We start from the raw sequence: 16,998 nt of genomic DNA, 5'->3' as shown, positions 1-16,998 counted from the left end.
TGAGTTCATAAACGCCTCAGGACAATATTTCAAGGATAGCCTCTCCCCATATGGACCTACCCGGACCCTGCAATTATAATTGGAAGCCCTTCTTCATGTGTCTCCTTCACGAGAGGTCCAGAGGGTGGCAACACGAGGACGGGCCTTTTCTGCAGTGTGTCCCTGTTTGTGGAACGCTCTCCCCAGGGTGGTTCCCCAACACCTTCATTATACACCTTTAAGTGCCAGGCCAAAACGTTCCTCTTCAACCAGGCTTTCGGCTGATTAGCATCCCATATCCTTTTAAATGTTTGTGGGGTCGGGGTGGGGGTGGTGGGGGTGATGGTTATTGCTTTGTGGGATGGGGGTGGTATTGTTCTTGTTTTTATTATGTACTTTGCATTTTTATCTTGAATAAACCTGTGTGAACTGCCCTTGGATTTTTGGATGAAGGGCGGTATACAAATTTAATATAAATAAATGTCACCACAGATAGAGGAAGGAGGAGATATAATATTATTATTACTATTGTTTACAATTTGGTTTACAATTTGGAGGTTTACAATTTGAAAATACACACATGTGTGACATAGTAACAAACAAAAATGATAAAAAAGAAAACCACATAAACAGTTTAAAAGGGCATACATTGTTTAATTAGCCAAAGGTCTGGGAGGAGAAGTATGCTTTTGCCTGGTGTGTGCGCACACTGCTAATACCAATATGTTTTAAGCAAAAGATGTATTTACTAACAGATTGTACCCAGTATATTGATTGTGCAGTAACAACAGCAGCAACAAAGGCAGACCAGTCACCTACTAAGCATATACCCCATGTGTGATACACATTTTCTCTGTGCTGCTTGGTAGCAAACATCTCAAAAAGTCTCCTCTCCCTGTGGAAGTCATTTACAAAGCCAGGGGAGAGCTTTTCCAATGGACTTAATTTTAAAACAAACAAATAAAATGCAGCTTGAAGCCCCTCTTAAAGTATCTGCTTCTGCAGCTGCCGCAACTACAGTAAGGAGCAATGTAAAGTCCGTGCCTGGAAGCCCTGTCTGCTTCTCCATCTAGGCAACAGGAAGCAGATGTTCCGAGCGCATGATGAAACATCATCATCAGACCCGTTGGCAGAGGCTGTGTCAACAGGAAGGGCCAGCTCTCAAAGGAATCGCAAGGGGATGGCCTCTGAAAAGCCAAACTGCTTTCTGAGTCAGAAATATTGTGGGTTATAATGTGGAAGATTAAAACCACAGACACAACCAAAAATTTGACTCTCAAGTTAAAATGAGGAACACGCTAAGGAAAACCGCTGAACTTTGCAGGAAAGCTGTGCTGAGATGATTGTAGGGGTTGTACTGGCCACAAGTAAGCATCTTGCACTGGGGGGGCCATGATGGAAAATGAAATTCACATTGCAAAAATGCGAAGTCTTTCCCCATCAGCCCAGAATAAAGACAAAGTCTAGATAGACTTGACTACTTACCGCTACAACTTTATAATCCTTTTCGTTGCATCTATGCGGCAGAATAGGGATGATTGATGGAGGAATGAAGATGCCATCTAAGGTATGAATGATACCATTTGATGCCAAAATATTCCTTGTGTTTAAGGCAACCTCAGAGTCACCTAATAGAATTCTTCCCTGTGTAAAAAGAAACAATTTGGAAGTTAATGGCCAAAACAGAGCTGTGCAAAGCAGACAGGTCAGTAAACTGGCCTCTGCTTACACTCCACACATTTAACCTCCAAAGGATCCCAGGAACTGCAGTACACCCCTTAAAGGTAAAGGGACCATTAGGTCCAGTCCTGACTGACTCTGGGGTTGCGGCGCTCATCTCGCTTTATTGGCCAAGGGAGCCGGGGTACAGCTTCTGGGTCATGTGGCCAGCATGACTAAGCCGCTTCTGGCGAACCAGAGCAGCGCACGGAAACGCCATTTACCTTCCCGCTGGAGCGGTACCTATTTATCTACTTGCACTCACCCCATCACGGGGATTCAAACCGCCGACCTTCCGATCAGCAAGTCCTAGGCTCTGTGGTTTAACCCACAGCGCCACCCGCGTCCCCTAGTACACCCCTTAAAGAGCTACAATTCATAGCACTCTTAATAAACTAGTTTGATAGAGGAAGGATTTTGAAAATTAACCGTTTTACACAAACCTGTTTTAATGTCTCTGGACTGAAGCTAAAACCAAGTCAAAATCCTATGCATTTATCTAAGCAGTTCCCTGCAGTTCCTAAGCAGTTAATTCCAACTGTTGTGAAACACTTACCTCCTCACTGAAATGGATTGTCAGAACCTGATTTGCCATGGTCAAAATTTGTGGCAAGGTAATCAGCGTTTCCACATCTACCTGGAAAATATTGTGTATATTTTATTTACACCATCAGGAGCTTTCTGAACCAAAACTTTCTGCTCATTAACTACTTCCATGTGCAACCAAAACACAGGGGCACAAAAACCAAACAGGTAATGCAGTGCATGTTGGCTGAAGACACCCCCACTCCCATTTTAGCATGTACAACAGCATGCAAATGCGACTTGGAATGCAGGGGGGGCGGGAATAACCTTGCTGCATTTTAACCTTGCAGGAGACAGAGTGAGGGAGCATATTTTGAATATTTCAAAATCAATATACAGGACTTCCTGTTATTAAAATGACATCAGTACTTAAAAGAGCTTCATGTAAAAAGCAGCATGAAAAGCCAAGCTAATGTTCAGCTATGGTAAACTAATGCCTAGTTCACACCTGCGGCACTTGTGATGGTAAAACTGTTCCTGGACTGTACCACTTAAGATAGCAAGAATGCAATTGCATGGCTGAATGTTCCCACTCATATCTCATTGACCAGGCTCATGCAGGGGGGTGGGGGCAGCCGGGTACCCTTGCCCTAGGCCTTGGAGGGCTACTCTGGATGGGGTCCGTGCCAAGGACCTGCAAGACTTAATGCTCTCAGGCCAAGAACACCTTGTGCCACCTAGCTGACAGAGGACACCCTCCCCAGGCCTCAAATAAGCTCTGCACGGGCCTGTCCATGACATTAAGTTTTTGGCATGCAAGAAAATTCAAGAGAAGTAAATTCACCTATGCAGCCTTTTCCTTGCCTCCTCCAGTAGGACATGGTACAGTCCAGATAAATCTTAAGATTTACCAGCTTAATCCTCTCGCATGCCGTTTGTGTGTGAACTAGGCCTACAGGATCTCTTTACAACAGGGATGGGGAACCTGTGGTCATCCAGATGTTGCTGGAACTATCACCAGCCCCAGCGTATTTAATAAAAAATAGTTTGTGTCATTGAAGGAAGAAGTCAAGCATTAGCAAAAGCATCCATGTTGCTAAATAGCAAAAGTTTTAACAGAATTGAGTTTCACTTCTCCCTAGTTTGACAATGCAGAAATGAAAGCCAAATAACTAAGCATTTTGTTTTAAGAGCTAGTAATATAGAAGGCTGCCTTAATATCATTCTACCTCACAGATGTAGTGAGGAAAACACACACACAAGCTGGAAACCAATTTGCCTTACCGCTGCTTTTGTGTAGATATGATGCTTCACAAGTTCCTGGAGCTTGTTTATTCCCTAAAGCAGGAAGAAAGCAATTACACACTTTCCCTAGACATTTTGCAGAACTACAATAATGGGCACCTGATTGCTAATGTAAATGCCAAATGCTTGTGCCTGCAGATTATACTTAATGCTGTGCGTCTTTGAAAAAAATCAGTTTCTTACTGCATTACAAAAGGATGGACAACAGAGTTTTCACTACAAATATGTCAAGGGGAACTTTGTACCCTAAAAAGTTAAAATTTCACAGACTAGGAGGCTGACATTTTGCACAGTAGACAGTTTTCTACGGATGCTTCAAGCAGACTTCCTTTTAATAGCATGCTTGCACTTTTTGCAAATTCAGAACATTCAAGCAAGACTAAGGGGCCAAATAGCAAGGACGGAAGATGCTGACTAACAAGGACTAAAGGATGATAGGAAGGAAGTCTGTTGGACACAAAAAGTTTACTCCTTGATCTCTGGTCTGTGTACTATCAAGCATTCCTCCGCAACAATGCAAAACAGAATCTGGCTTTCCCCACCTTCCACATTTTTTAAAGCCAGAAGGTTATATTTTGAAACAGACTTCAGATTCTGGGTTGAACGACTTAAGAACAGCTGCACTTGAGATGAAGGGCAGAATCACACCATACATTTTAAAGCACACCCAACACATAACTTGCCCACAAAATCATGGAAACTGTAGTTTGTTTATGAGTACTGGGAATTGTAGGTCTGAGTGGGAAACTACAGTTCCCAGGGTCCTTTGGGAGACCTTATGGACCAGATTCAACTAACCGGCTCTGCTAGTGGAAGCTACGCAAGGACTTCCCCTAGAGCAAAGAGGCTTTTCCCATCCCCTCTTCCTGCACCCCCTGCCCCAAGTTGGCCCAGGGAATTGAGAGAACCCTTAAAACAGCACACGGGGGAAGAGGAGAGGGGAATTTTTCCACTAGGCAAGCAGAGATGCTTACGCTGACCAAGCAATCTCTTTTAGTTCTATGCTGAATTCCTCCCCATGTGCTTTAAATGTGCATTGAATGCTATTTAAAGAGACTGTGTGGGTCTGCCCTATAGCAGCAAGGCAGGATGCAGATGTGGCAATGAGTTACCACAGTGCTAAGCAACACTCTGCATGAGTGGAACGACTTTTGTATTCTCAGCAGGACCTTGTGTCCCCTGCTCCTACCATGTGCTCCCTAAATCTATTCTTGGGGGTTCCCCCAACTCTGCAGAGCAGATATGGAGATGGTGTGGTGCATGCTCTGGGAAATGGGGGTGGGGGTGTTGAAATCTTGTTGCACTAGCAGGAATTTTTGCACCGGCTGCCACTGGCAAAACAGTTTAGTTGAATCTTCCCCTTTCTGCAAAACCATGATTCACCGGAACATCTTCTTTGTGGAATTTGCCTGCCGATTCCTATAAGGAAGTGCCTTCTTTTGAGATGAAACCAGTCTCTCTCTCACGAAAACCAGTCACAAGATACCTGATGTGATGACACTCCCATTTCCTCTAAAGCATCTAATACTGGTTAAAGCAGAACCACATGGATCTCCATGAGGTGATGGAAATATCCTTAGGATAGTTCTAAAGCTGCAGCACCTCCCCACCCCCGCATAATTAGTGGAGATGGCCTCACCTCCGTGAAGAGATAAATTAGCCTTCCATCTCTTAATTTGTCCACTGCTTCATTGCTTGGTACAAACACAGTGAAAGGTCCTGGGCCATCCAGAAATGAAGGCAGACCACAGTTCTGCAGAAATATTAAGCACCACCACAATATATCAGTCTAGTCTAAAACAGTCATGGCATAGAAATATAGACTATATTGAATGTACCCTACCAGGAACCACTGAATCATAGAGGCTAACGACTGGTGAAGATGGTTTCCCCTCTGCATTTGGTGCTAAAATACACACGCAGCTCACATTTTATATATTGGTCTTAATCCTAGTAAAGTTCAAGTATCACTTAAGTCCCACTGAATTGTTTGTAACTAACTTAAAGGCTTGTTTATTTTAATATGACTTGGTGTGGTTAACTATAGCAGGATCAGGCCCAATGTATGGGGGGGGGGTCAAGAAAAGCAGTTAATAGGTTTTATAAACAACTGGCCCTCTGAAGAGAAGAAACTCTTCTGGAACTATTTCAAGAGCGATCATAAGGAAGAATAGGATAGCATTAAGATATCTCTCTCCTGGTTGCAATGAAAATCACTGAACGGGGATGAGTAATTCAAGAGGTATTATTATCATCTGATACCTGTTTATTTTTTTATATGCGCCTGTATCATAGCTAGGCATAAACCAGGTGCAAACCAACAACAATATTATTTATTTATGTTGGCTACACATTGACATATTATCTAGATGGCTCACAAAGTTAAAATGCAATATATATATATTTAAAAGTCATAAAAACAACTGTGTGTGGGAAAACTCCAGTTGAGAGAAAGCAAGATCTAAAATCAACCTCACAGTATAATTAAAAATACATAACATATAATCTGTGGGATAAAAAATATATATTTTAAATTCACAGATTTGTCATTTTGGAGAATTTCCCTACATTAACCGCCGTAAAGGATAAAAAAGAAAAAATCATTTTGGAAATGAAAGTATTTTCCTTTTCATGAATGCAATCTAAATGTTGGTTGGATTTTCAAGTTTTGCATTCAATGTCTTGTAAGAAGGCAGAGAAGAGCTCCAGTATTTTATTTATTTTTCAATAGACAACCTTTTCCTAGAAGGAAAAGCTCCTAAGATCAGGGATAGTTGCTGTATGTGGTGCCCTCCAGAAGCTGTTGTGCTCCAACTCCCAGCAGCCCCACCCAGCAATGCTAGCAGTTGAATTCCAACATCTAGAAAGCACTGTGATGGCTACCCCTGACTTAAGAGAGTGGGATTATTCTAGGGCTCTCATTTTCCACAACAAAGATTTAATCAAAATGCTTGTTTTGTTTATCTTTTGCATTAATAATTCTAATTGCGACTAGCCCTTTTTCTTCTTGTGACTTCCGTTTCCCCCTAAAGCTCCCTCTGCATTTTTGTTTTCTTAATGGAAAATAAACTCCAGCCTTGAGCCTCTCAGTTGACTTCTCTAGCTTCCTTCCTTCCTTCCCCAAACCTTTATTAGGCATTAGAAATATAGGCCATCATAAAACATCCATATTTAAAATTCTAAAATATAAACAAAAAGTCATGTAAAATATGTAATAATGAGGATTTTCATTGGAGTTTCTTACCGCTAAATAGTACCATTCACCACTCTACAAGATACTACTGACAAAAACTCAGCCACCCTTGCAGTTACTTCTGGGTTAATGTCAAACAGATAGAATCTGATATTTTCATTGTGCCGTGATGTTAAAGGTCCAGTCGCAGACGACTCTGGGGTTACGGTGCTCATCTCGCTTTACTGGCCAAGGGAGCCAGCGTACAGCTTCTGGGTCATGTGGCCAGCATGACTAAGCCGCTTCTGGCGAACCAGAGCAGCACACGGAAATGCTGTTTACCATCCCACCAGAGTGGTACCTATTTATCTACTTGCACTTTGACGTGCTTTCAAACTGCTAGGTTGGCAGGAGCTGGGACCGAGCAACGGGAGCTCATCCCATCGCAGGGATTCGAACCGCCAACATTCTGATCGGCAAGTCCTAGGCTCTGTGGTTCAGACCACAGCGCCACCCATGTCCCTGACTTGATGCTAGACTACCCAAAAATGGGGATAGCACACATTTGCGTAACTGGTTGTACAATGGATAGTAGAAAATAATATGTTCTACAGTTTCCGGCACATTCACACTTCACTAGCACCCTAATGCCACTCATATATAAAATATATGAAAAACAAAAGCTGCACTGTCGAAACAAACATGTGCCCAGGTCAACTTCAAGTCCTGGGTGGGAAGTGTCTTACTTCCAATATGGTTTCAAATCGGCTGGCAATCTCCATTGAAACAAGAATTTCTCCAATTGTTTTCTGCAAAAAGAGAGAGAGAGAGAGAGAGAGAGAGAGAGAGATGGCAGAATGAGACAGAGAAACAGACAACATGCTATGAAAATATGCACAAGCTAACAGATAATAGCATTTACCTCCCCCTTTCACTCATTGCTAGGACAAATGTTATTTTGTACAGTAGTACTCCAAACTTCACCCACTGCCAGTGGCGGAGAGCAGGTGGGGTGGGCCTGGCGCATGTTCCGGGGGCGTGGCATGCCACCCGCAGGGGTGTGACACACGTCCGGGGGGCGTCGCATGATGCCTGTGGGGGCGTGGCACCCAGTATGGGTGGGGGAACAGCCACAATGGCACCCCACTAGGATCACGCTGCCGGGTGTGGTGCGCTCCCACCTCGCTCCTCTTCCTCCACCAGTGCCCACTGCTATCAACACAATCCCAAGAATATTTACTCAGAGTTCTCATATCTTACCCTCCTGCCCTTTCTATTAGGAAAAGAAGCATTTAACATGCCTGAGAATTGCTAAGGTTGTCCAAGAGGGGTTTTTTCCTTAACATGCTGACGATATGTATGATCCCATTAGCAGCTGGCAAGTTTCGTTCTCTAATAAAATATTGTTGTGCTGGTTCATCTGAGTACCTGTAGTTCTGTGTGGGTGACCCCTGGGAAAGTAATACAGGATCATTCTATGGTGAACATTTCAATACAGTATGAATTCAGCTAATAGATTCGGATATCTGTACTTTATTAGCAGGCAGGACTGATTTGTTCCTTACATTCCAGGACAGTGCAAGACTGAATGCAAGCTCAGGGGGGGGGGAAAAGTTTATTACTATATAGGCACACACACGCACACACACACGGCTGCAACCCTGCTCATTCTACTCGCCATTCCCCCAACACTGGAGCTTCACCTTCCCAACCCCATTTCTGAAACCACTTCTCTCTTTGTTTCTGCTACACAACTTTCCACCCATTTTCACCGTTACCCACACGCCCATGCAGCTCCCTTTTGTGCAACTCCCCTTGTATAGCGACCAGCCCTTGGAAACCTCCTGCATCTTCCTCTCCCCACACATTGCAACTACTATGCACCTTTTCCACCTTCTGCCCAATTATGAAGCCACCATCCCCTCCTATTCTGCAGCCCCTTTTGCATTCTCCGCTTTACCCTCATTCTCATGCATCCTACTCCCTCCTTTTTTTGAAATGTTTCATTTCCAGCCCCCAGTTTCTCCCTTTCCCCTCCCTCTTCCTCCTTCCTTTTCCGCAACTCTCCCTTTGCACACAAACCATCCCTATTCCCATGAGTCTTTTTGCAGCCCAAGAAGAAGTAGGGGGGGAAGAAGGCCTGCCTGCCTCAGGCATCTCAATGCCTTGTGCCAGCCACAGATGGAAAGACTGAAGAAAAGCAAAAAGAACATCCAGGAATTGTTGATTTACACAGGGGAAAATACTGCATCTGAAAACAATCCAAAAGCCAAGGTAATACAATACTTTGCACTAAACACATGTGAAGTGGCAAATATACTGAGCAAAATAGGAAGCTACACTTGGACAATTCCAGAGGAATGCATCTGAAGGCATTTAAAACAGAGTGTAAGACCTGAAGCATGACAGAAATAACTGGGTGGAGGGGGGTGGAATGAAGCAATGTCAGGATAGACCTACAGTCCAGTTTTTAGAATTTCAAACCAGGATTAGAAATAACCTTCCCATTATCTTATTTTACCTGACTGGAGAATGTCACTTTCGGACCAGCTAATGTCCACAGGTCCTTTTCGGTATGATCTATTAAATGCAGCCCAGGGATTATGTGCAGTTTGCATAAATTATTTGCAAGGGTTTCCTTTGAGGAGACAAAATAGGATATAAAAAAACAGAAGTGTTTATGTTTACTCATGCTGTTTTTTATAATAGCCTTTCCAATTCCACAGTACAAAAAGTGTTTTGTTTGGACCAAAACAGCGTTGACTGCCAAGCGTTGACTTCTTTTCTTCAATCAAAATGATTTGGTGAATGTTGCAGTTTTAAGTTCTGATAATTTGGAGTTCTGAAAATTGACATGACAGGTTTTAACTTACTCTTAGCTTGTCCTGTTTTCTTGAGATTTATATTGTAATACTTATTGGCTACAAATAATAAACATTTGACTGACTAATTCACAGTGCAATCCTAACGTCTACTCAGAGGTCCCACTGAGTTCAATGGAATTTACTCCCAGATAAGTGGGGTTAGGGTTGCAGCCCAGGTTGCTGGACTAGAGTCTGATCTAGCAGACTCTTCATATGTTCCTAATTGCAGCATCACTACTAATGTGGGCAGAGTTCTACTGAGGTGCTGAGGATTTTAAGGGTTCTATCTTCCTCTTTGCAGATTCAGCACATTTTATTGCTGTCTGATGAGGGAGGGGGTATTTTTATCACCTCTTGAACAGCCTCTCTTATTTGCCCTAATATCCATTTACATTTCTGGGCTTGGAGGGTTAAAAAACAAATAAGAAGGAATGATTAATTTTTATGTTTTAAGTAGCTAAAATAGGCTATATTCACCATAATTTTATTCCTCTTCAGGATGGCAAAAAGCAAACAAACAAGCCAAATGTAGAAGGAGGAACTTTTAATATCACTGGGTATGTTTGTTGAATGGGTTGTATTTAGAATTTGAAAAAGCTTTAGGTAAAGTCCCTCACCAAAGTCTTTTGAGTAAGCTTAGCAGTCGTGGAATACAGGTAAAGACCAATAAACGTGCGTACAAAAGACAAACATTTGTGCACACACCGAACCCAGAAGTGAGCAAAAATGTCACTCAACAACACATCATGAACAGGGCATAACGGTGGCAGGTATAACAGGGCGGGGCAAACTTACACGCGCTCCACCAGGGCATGGTGGTGGTTGGGCAAGAAATGGAACCCTCGCGTGAAATTGTCATGGACTGTAAAAGGAGATGTCCTCTTGTGGATCAGTTAAGTGGTTTAGAAACTGGAAGCAGAGTTGGAATAAATAGGTAGTGCTCCTGATGAAGGGTGGTAAAAAGCAGAGTCCTCAAAGGACTAGCACTGAGGGCTGTGCTTTTCAACTTGATGATATATAGTAAAGTAGCCAAGTTTGCTGATGATACCAAATTGTTCAGGGTGGTTGAAGCAAAAAGAGATTGTGAGGAGCTCCAAAAGAATCTCTACAAACAAAGCAAATGAGAAGTGAAATGGCAAATTCAATTAACTGTCTGAACTGGCAGTGTCCAACTAGGAACACAAACTTGGGGTTAGTAGGTTGATGAAGATGTCACTGAGGGCTGGAGGACCTTAAGGACAAGATTGAAAATAAAACTGCCAATACCATAACGCGCTTAAACAAATCTATGGTGTGACCGCACTTGGAATACTGCGTAGAGTTCTAGTCTTCACAAGGCAAAAAGGATTTGTAAGGTTGGAAAAGCTTCAGAAAAAAGGCATCTAAAATGATCGAGGGAGTTGACCAAGTCCCCTATGAGGAAAGGGCCCTTTTAAGTTTAAAAGAAAGGTGAGTAACAGGAGACCTGATAAAAGTGTTGAAGATTATGCATGGTTTGGAGAAACCTCTCCCATAGTATTGGAACTTGGGGGCATCCAAAGAAGCTGAATGTTGGACAATCCAGGACAGAAAAAATAAAGTACATCTTCAGATGGCCCAACAACTTTCATGGCTTTAAAATAGGATTAGATGAGTTCATGGAGGATAAGGCTCTCAGTGGCTACTCGCCATGATGGCTATGTTTTGCCTCCACTGTCAGGGGCAGAACACCTCTGGACACCAGTTACTGGCATCCCAAGCGGGGAGAGTGCTTTGCCCATGGGTGCAGCTTTCAGGCTTCCCATGGGCCTCTGGCTGGCCACTCTGAGAACAGACTGCTGGGTTAGGCATGATATTGGACTGAACCAAAGCAAGGAAAAAGTGTGGATGACCGTCTCCCTTTTCCATAAAGACCAATTTCAGAAGTAGCAATATTTACCAACAGACACCAGCGCTTACATTTAACTCCATTCTGTCATAGTAAAGATTGGCTGGCACAAGCACAGTTAAAGGGCCATGGTTTTCCAGGAGAAACGAACAACCCATCTCTGTAAAAGACAACCCCCCCCCATGAAAAACAATTAGTATAATAGATTGTGACAGACCTGATTAGATTTGGCAGAATACCGTATTTTTCGCTCTATAACACGCACCTGACCATAACACGCACATCGTTTTTAGAGGAGGAAAACAAGGGAAAAAATATTCTGAATGAAACAGTGGACGTATCATTTTTGTGCTTCATGCTGTGGCCACAGACATGTGATCTGATGGTGAATTTGGGGTGACCCAATGCAAAAATCCTGAGAATCCCTGTGGATCCATGCTTTGTAACCACGTTTTTGCACCATTGCAGCCCCAGGCAACAGTGGGTGCGTGATTTTTTGGGGGGGGCAGGCTGTAGCCATGGACATGCTATGTGCTCTGATGGTGAATTTTGGCTGACCCAATGCAAAGATCCTGAGGATCCATGTGGACCCATACTTTTTAACCACGTTTTTGCACCATTGCAGCCCCAGGCAACAGTGGGTGCGTGATTTTTTTGGGGGGGGACAGGCTGTAGCCATGGATATGCTATGTGCTCTGATGGTGAATTTTGGCTGACCCAATGCAAAGATCCTGAGGATCCATGTGGATCCATGCTTTGTAACCACATTTTAAGTGGGGAGGGAAGGAAAAACACAGAAGGCTAAGAATGCAGGAGAGGGCTATAACGTGAGGAAAGGAAGGCAAAAGTTTCCCCCCGCCCACCCACACAAGCCAGCCAGCGTGTGCTCTCTCTCTCTCTCTCTCCCTCTTTAAATGGAAGAAAGCATATTTGAATGCTGTGTGTCTCCAAAAACAAAAAGCAGGAAGTCAAATCAGAATTTTAAGCCGAACCTGTAATCTCTCTTCCCTTCACAAACATTGTTCCTCCGGAGCAGGGAGAGGATAGAGCGACGCTCTGCTTTCCTCTCTACTTGCCTGGAGGGGAGGGGCTTTCCCTGCTCTTTGTTCCGTTTGAGCAAACACAGCAACGAAACAGAGAGGGCGGGCAGTAAGACCCTGAGGCAGAATGCAGGAAAGCTGCCACTTCCTCTCTTCAGGCTTCCCTTCTCCCTGAAGCACGGTTTGATTTTTGCCTCATTTTTCGGCTCCAGGGACCACACATTCGCTCCATAACACGCACAGACATTTCCCCTTCCTTTTTAGGAGAAAAAATCTGCGTGTTATAGAGCGAAAAATACGGTATTTATGCTAAACTGTATCTTCAGGCAGAGGTGAACAACTTTCACTTTTTTTAGTACTAAAGAGAGATCCCATTATAGATTGCCTCACATTCCTTTTTGTTTTCTTAAAAGCAGCCACCCCCATCACTACCCTGAAGAACAATGGAGAATGTTTTCACCTGTGCCATTTTCCCAGTTTTCTTTATTTGAGCTTATTTTATACATTTCTACCCCACTTCTCTGTCTAAAGCACCTACAGCTGCATACATAATAAAAAAATAAATCTGTAAAGCGGTATCATAATCAACAAATATTATAATACTATAATGCTTATTATAAATAATTAAAATATAATATTGTAAATAAGATAAATAATAACTCCGATAATAGCAGTTGATCATAATTTGGCCCATCTACCCAAGAGTCACCCACACAACTGTCTTGGTTCCCCATCATTGCTGCTGACAGGACCTGTTTGGTGAAATGAACCTGAAATGGTCACCAAAAAATATTTTAATTATGTTCTGAAATACATAATTAAAATACTTCCAGATGCATAATCAAACAAACACTGAAGAAACTTACCAAACATTTTGATTGCATGGCTCATTGCCCTGGCGTTTCTCCCTACCACATTCAGAGAAGAGATCTCCCCCAGGAAGGTTTTGTAACACTTCCTGCCATCTGCAATTTCTCCATCTTTGCAGGTACATCTGATCAATATAAGAGAAGAATGAGAATGGTCCCCCCCACCCCTGTAAGCTGCTCAGTTACCAAGCCTGGTTGTAACTAAGTCACACAGATTTATAGCAATGCCGGAGCCACATGCATCATGGGACGGACAATGGACATTTTAATAGTGTTGTGAGTTTTTGGGGGGGGATTAAGCTGTATGCCTGAGTCCCTTCCAATTCCTGGATCCAGCAAGGTTTAAATTGCTGGACTAGCCAGGCCTAAGTTTGGGTCGCTAAGGTAACAAAGGAAGTGGTTCTGCGCCAGATTACAAATGGGTGCCCCCCTCACCTGGTTGTGGGTGAGAAGGACAAAGGCCAGAGTTCAGAGTAGAGTTTTATGTTACGTAGAAGCTGGAAGCAAGACAGCATGCTAGGAAGGCAGAAGGTCAGAGCCATGTTTGATTTCTACTTGAATCCAAGACCATGGCCATGGGAGAGGCAAGACCCCCTTTGAGTGTGAATGTTGGAGAACTCCTCCATCTCAGGCTCAGATTGCATAAACGTTTAAATAAACCAAATATCCTAAAGACACTACCGTCTCCACTGTCCCTCATTCTGAGAAAGCTGAATGCTGGGTATGCAGCAGGAACCCCTGGAATTTCACATAGCTCAGAGATAGGGGTAGCATTCAACACTTAACAGAAATAATTAAATTAAACATTGCTTATCAATCTTTAAATGTTCACAGTAGCTTGTGACATCATTTAACTTACTACGCAACAATAATATGATAACAGATGCAATAAATATAGCCAGTGTCAATTAAAAGCTGCAGTAAAATCAAGATAATCCTAGGGTTCAATTCACATTAATGTTCTTTTGTTGCTTCTTGCTTGCTTATAAATCACACAGCACATCAGCAAAACTGTAGTTACTTTGTTCCTTTTCCCTTTATTTTATTCTGGAATTTTTCAAGACTCTTTAGATAATGGTTGCTTTTCGTTGTTCTTATTGCATTGTCCTTGTATTGTTGATTTCTGTGAATTATTGTTATTGGTGGGAATGGCTTTGAACCTGCAGAACCTTTTGGGAAAACTTTCCCCCACCTTCCTCCCCTCCTGATCATTAGCCTTTAACCTCTATTCTTCCTTTTATCCTATATGCATGCCTTTTCTCCAGCAGTTAAAATTGAGCAAAGGAACACTATAGCTACAGAACAGTTTTCCCCACCTCAACCTTCATAATGTGTTCCTGAAAAGCTTACCTTATTGAAGCATCTGGGTCAATCTCACACGTAGCAGATCTGTCACAGTTATGTGGCTGACATGAAAGGGTGCTGAAGCAATCTTTATCACCATGCCTGATGAATCCTGGCTTACACAGACAACGTGCCTAAGGAGAGAGACACCAGAGGAGCAATTCTGTTGGGCTGGATGAATCCCTAGCCGGAATTAAGATTGCCGGAAGAAATATCAACAACCTCAGATACGCAGATGACACAACCTTGATGGCAGAAAGTGAGGAGGAATTAAAGAACCTTTTATTGAGGGTGAAAGAGGAGAGCGTAAAATATGGTCTGAAGCTCAACATCAAAAAAAGAAGATCATGGCCACTGGTCCCATCACCTCCTGGCAAATAGAAGGGGAAGAAATGGAGGCAGTAAGAGATTTTACTTTCTTGGGTTCCATGATCACTGCAGATGGTGACAGCAGCCACGAAATTAAAAGACGCCTGCTTCTTGGGAGAAAAGCAATGACAAACCTAGACAGCATCTTAAAAAGTAGAGACATCACCTTGCCAACAAAGGTCCATATAGTAAAAGCTATGGTTTTCCCAGTAGTGATGTATGGAAGTGAAAGCTGGACCATAAAGAAGGCTGACCATAAAGAAGGCTGATGCTTTTGAATTATGGTGCTGGAGGAGACTCTTGAGAGTCCCGTGGACTGCAAGAAGATCAAACCTATCCATTCTGAAGGAAACCAGCCACTGGAAGGACAGATCCTGAAACTGAGGCTCCAATACTTTGGCCACCTCATGAGAAGAGAAGACTCCCTGGAAAAGACCCTGATGCTGGGAAAGATGGAGGGCACAAGGAGAAGGGGACGACAGAGGACGAGATGGTTGGACAGTGTTCTCGAAGCTACCAGCATGAGTTTGACCAAACTGCGGGAGGCAGTGGAAGACAGAAGTGCCTGGCGTGCTCTGGTCCATGGGGTCACGAAGAGTCGGACACGACTAAACGACTAAACAACAACACATGATATCTTTGAGGGAGCATTTGCACAAGGCTCCTTCAGCATCTCTTCCTTGCAGTTCACAAGGAACTAGCCCTACACAGTTGGCTCTTTGGACAGAGACTTCCCTTCGGACCCTTCTAACGGGGTAGCCTGTTATCACCATCACAGGGAACAAGGGGTGGGTGATTCACCACTTCACCACACCCCAATTGGATGGAAGACTCTAGGATTCTGCCCAAGGCCTAAACCGTCAAAGTTGTGACTAGTACTATGGGAAAGATGAAACCTCCAGAGCAGGGGAAATTCCTTTCTGGCTCCAAATACAGCAACTGCCAAAAGACCACAGCAAAGTGCTCCTAGCTGAAAAGAAATGGTGAGAGCAGTAATCAACTATTAATGAAGGGAGGGGAAGGGTGAGTGACGCTCCCAGCTGCCAGGCTAAGTAAATGGCCGTGCCCCACCCCACTGCAGATTGGCTCGTTTGAAGGATGAGTTTGGCGGGAACCCGTGAGCCTTCGTGGCAGCTGGAGAGGACAGAAAGAACATCCTAAAATGGCGTCGCACGTCCGAGCCACAACCGCCACTCACCAGCAAGATGGTAAGTGGCCAATATCAATAAAAGCATCCATAAAATATCACTGATACTCCATGAATGTATTTCAACTTTGGGATACTATTATTAAAAGTACAAGCTAATAGTCCATTGTGTAATGGGGCACATGGCAGCAGCTAGTGGTCCTGAGTAACGATTTTGAACCTCAAAAGACCATTCTGACTGCCATCTGAAAACATACTTACTAGGGATGAAGCGCCAATAAACACAGTGGGACTAACTTCCAAACCAACATGCACTTCAGTATGAAATAAACATATATGTCATAGAATCATAGAATCATAGAGTTGGAAGAGACCACAAGGGCCATCAAGTCCAACCCCCTGCCAAGCAGGAAACACCATCAGAGCACTCCTGACATATGGTTGTCAAGCCTCTGCTTAAAGACCTCCAAAGAAGGAGACTCCACCACACTCCTTGGCAGCAAATTCCACTGTCGAACAGCTCTTACTGTCAGGAAGTTCTTCCTAATGTTTAGGTGGAATCTTCTTTCTTGTAGTTTGGATCCATTGCTCCGTGTCCGCTTCTCTGGAGCAGCAGAAAACAACCTGTCTCCCTCCTCTATGTGACATCCTTTTATATATTTGAACATGGCTATCATATCACCCCTTAACCTCCTCTTCTCCAGGCTATCTCCATGTCGATGCAAGTGTTTCAAACAAGTGCTTATGATGCTTCCCCCTTTTTTTATTTTTTGCAGACAAACCTATCCTTGAGAACAT

The 16,998-nt window shown here is 43.3% G+C and overlaps 1 protein-coding gene across 3 annotated transcripts in view; it reads right to left on the bottom strand.

Moving 5' to 3' along the window:
• STAB1 (stabilin 1) overlaps positions 1–16,998 on the bottom strand; it is a 101,138-nt gene that overhangs the window by 70,713 nt on the left and 13,427 nt on the right. For all 3 annotated transcript variants that reach the window (XM_082214467.1, XM_082214468.1, XM_082214469.1), the window contains 10 exons: positions 14,691–14,818; positions 13,338–13,465; positions 11,503–11,591; positions 9,222–9,338; positions 8,002–8,151; positions 7,447–7,509; positions 5,168–5,281; positions 3,508–3,561; positions 2,255–2,335; positions 1,465–1,623 (listed from right to left, as the gene is read on the bottom strand). In XM_082214467.1, coding sequence (XP_082070593.1) covers positions 1,465–1,623; positions 2,255–2,335; positions 3,508–3,561; positions 5,168–5,281; positions 7,447–7,509; positions 8,002–8,151; positions 9,222–9,338; positions 11,503–11,591; positions 13,338–13,465; positions 14,691–14,818 — 1,083 coding nt within the window. The remainder of the gene's footprint in view (positions 1–1,464; positions 1,624–2,254; positions 2,336–3,507; positions 3,562–5,167; positions 5,282–7,446; positions 7,510–8,001; positions 8,152–9,221; positions 9,339–11,502; positions 11,592–13,337; positions 13,466–14,690; positions 14,819–16,998) is intronic.

This window comes from Podarcis vaucheri (genome assembly GCF_965113315.1).
Source record: "Podarcis vaucheri genome assembly, chromosome: 2".
Classification (NCBI taxonomy): domain Eukaryota; kingdom Metazoa; phylum Chordata; class Lepidosauria; order Squamata; family Lacertidae; genus Podarcis; species Podarcis vaucheri.
The sequence above is the reverse complement of the archived record's forward strand: the minus strand, read 5'-3'. Positions and strand labels throughout refer to the sequence as shown.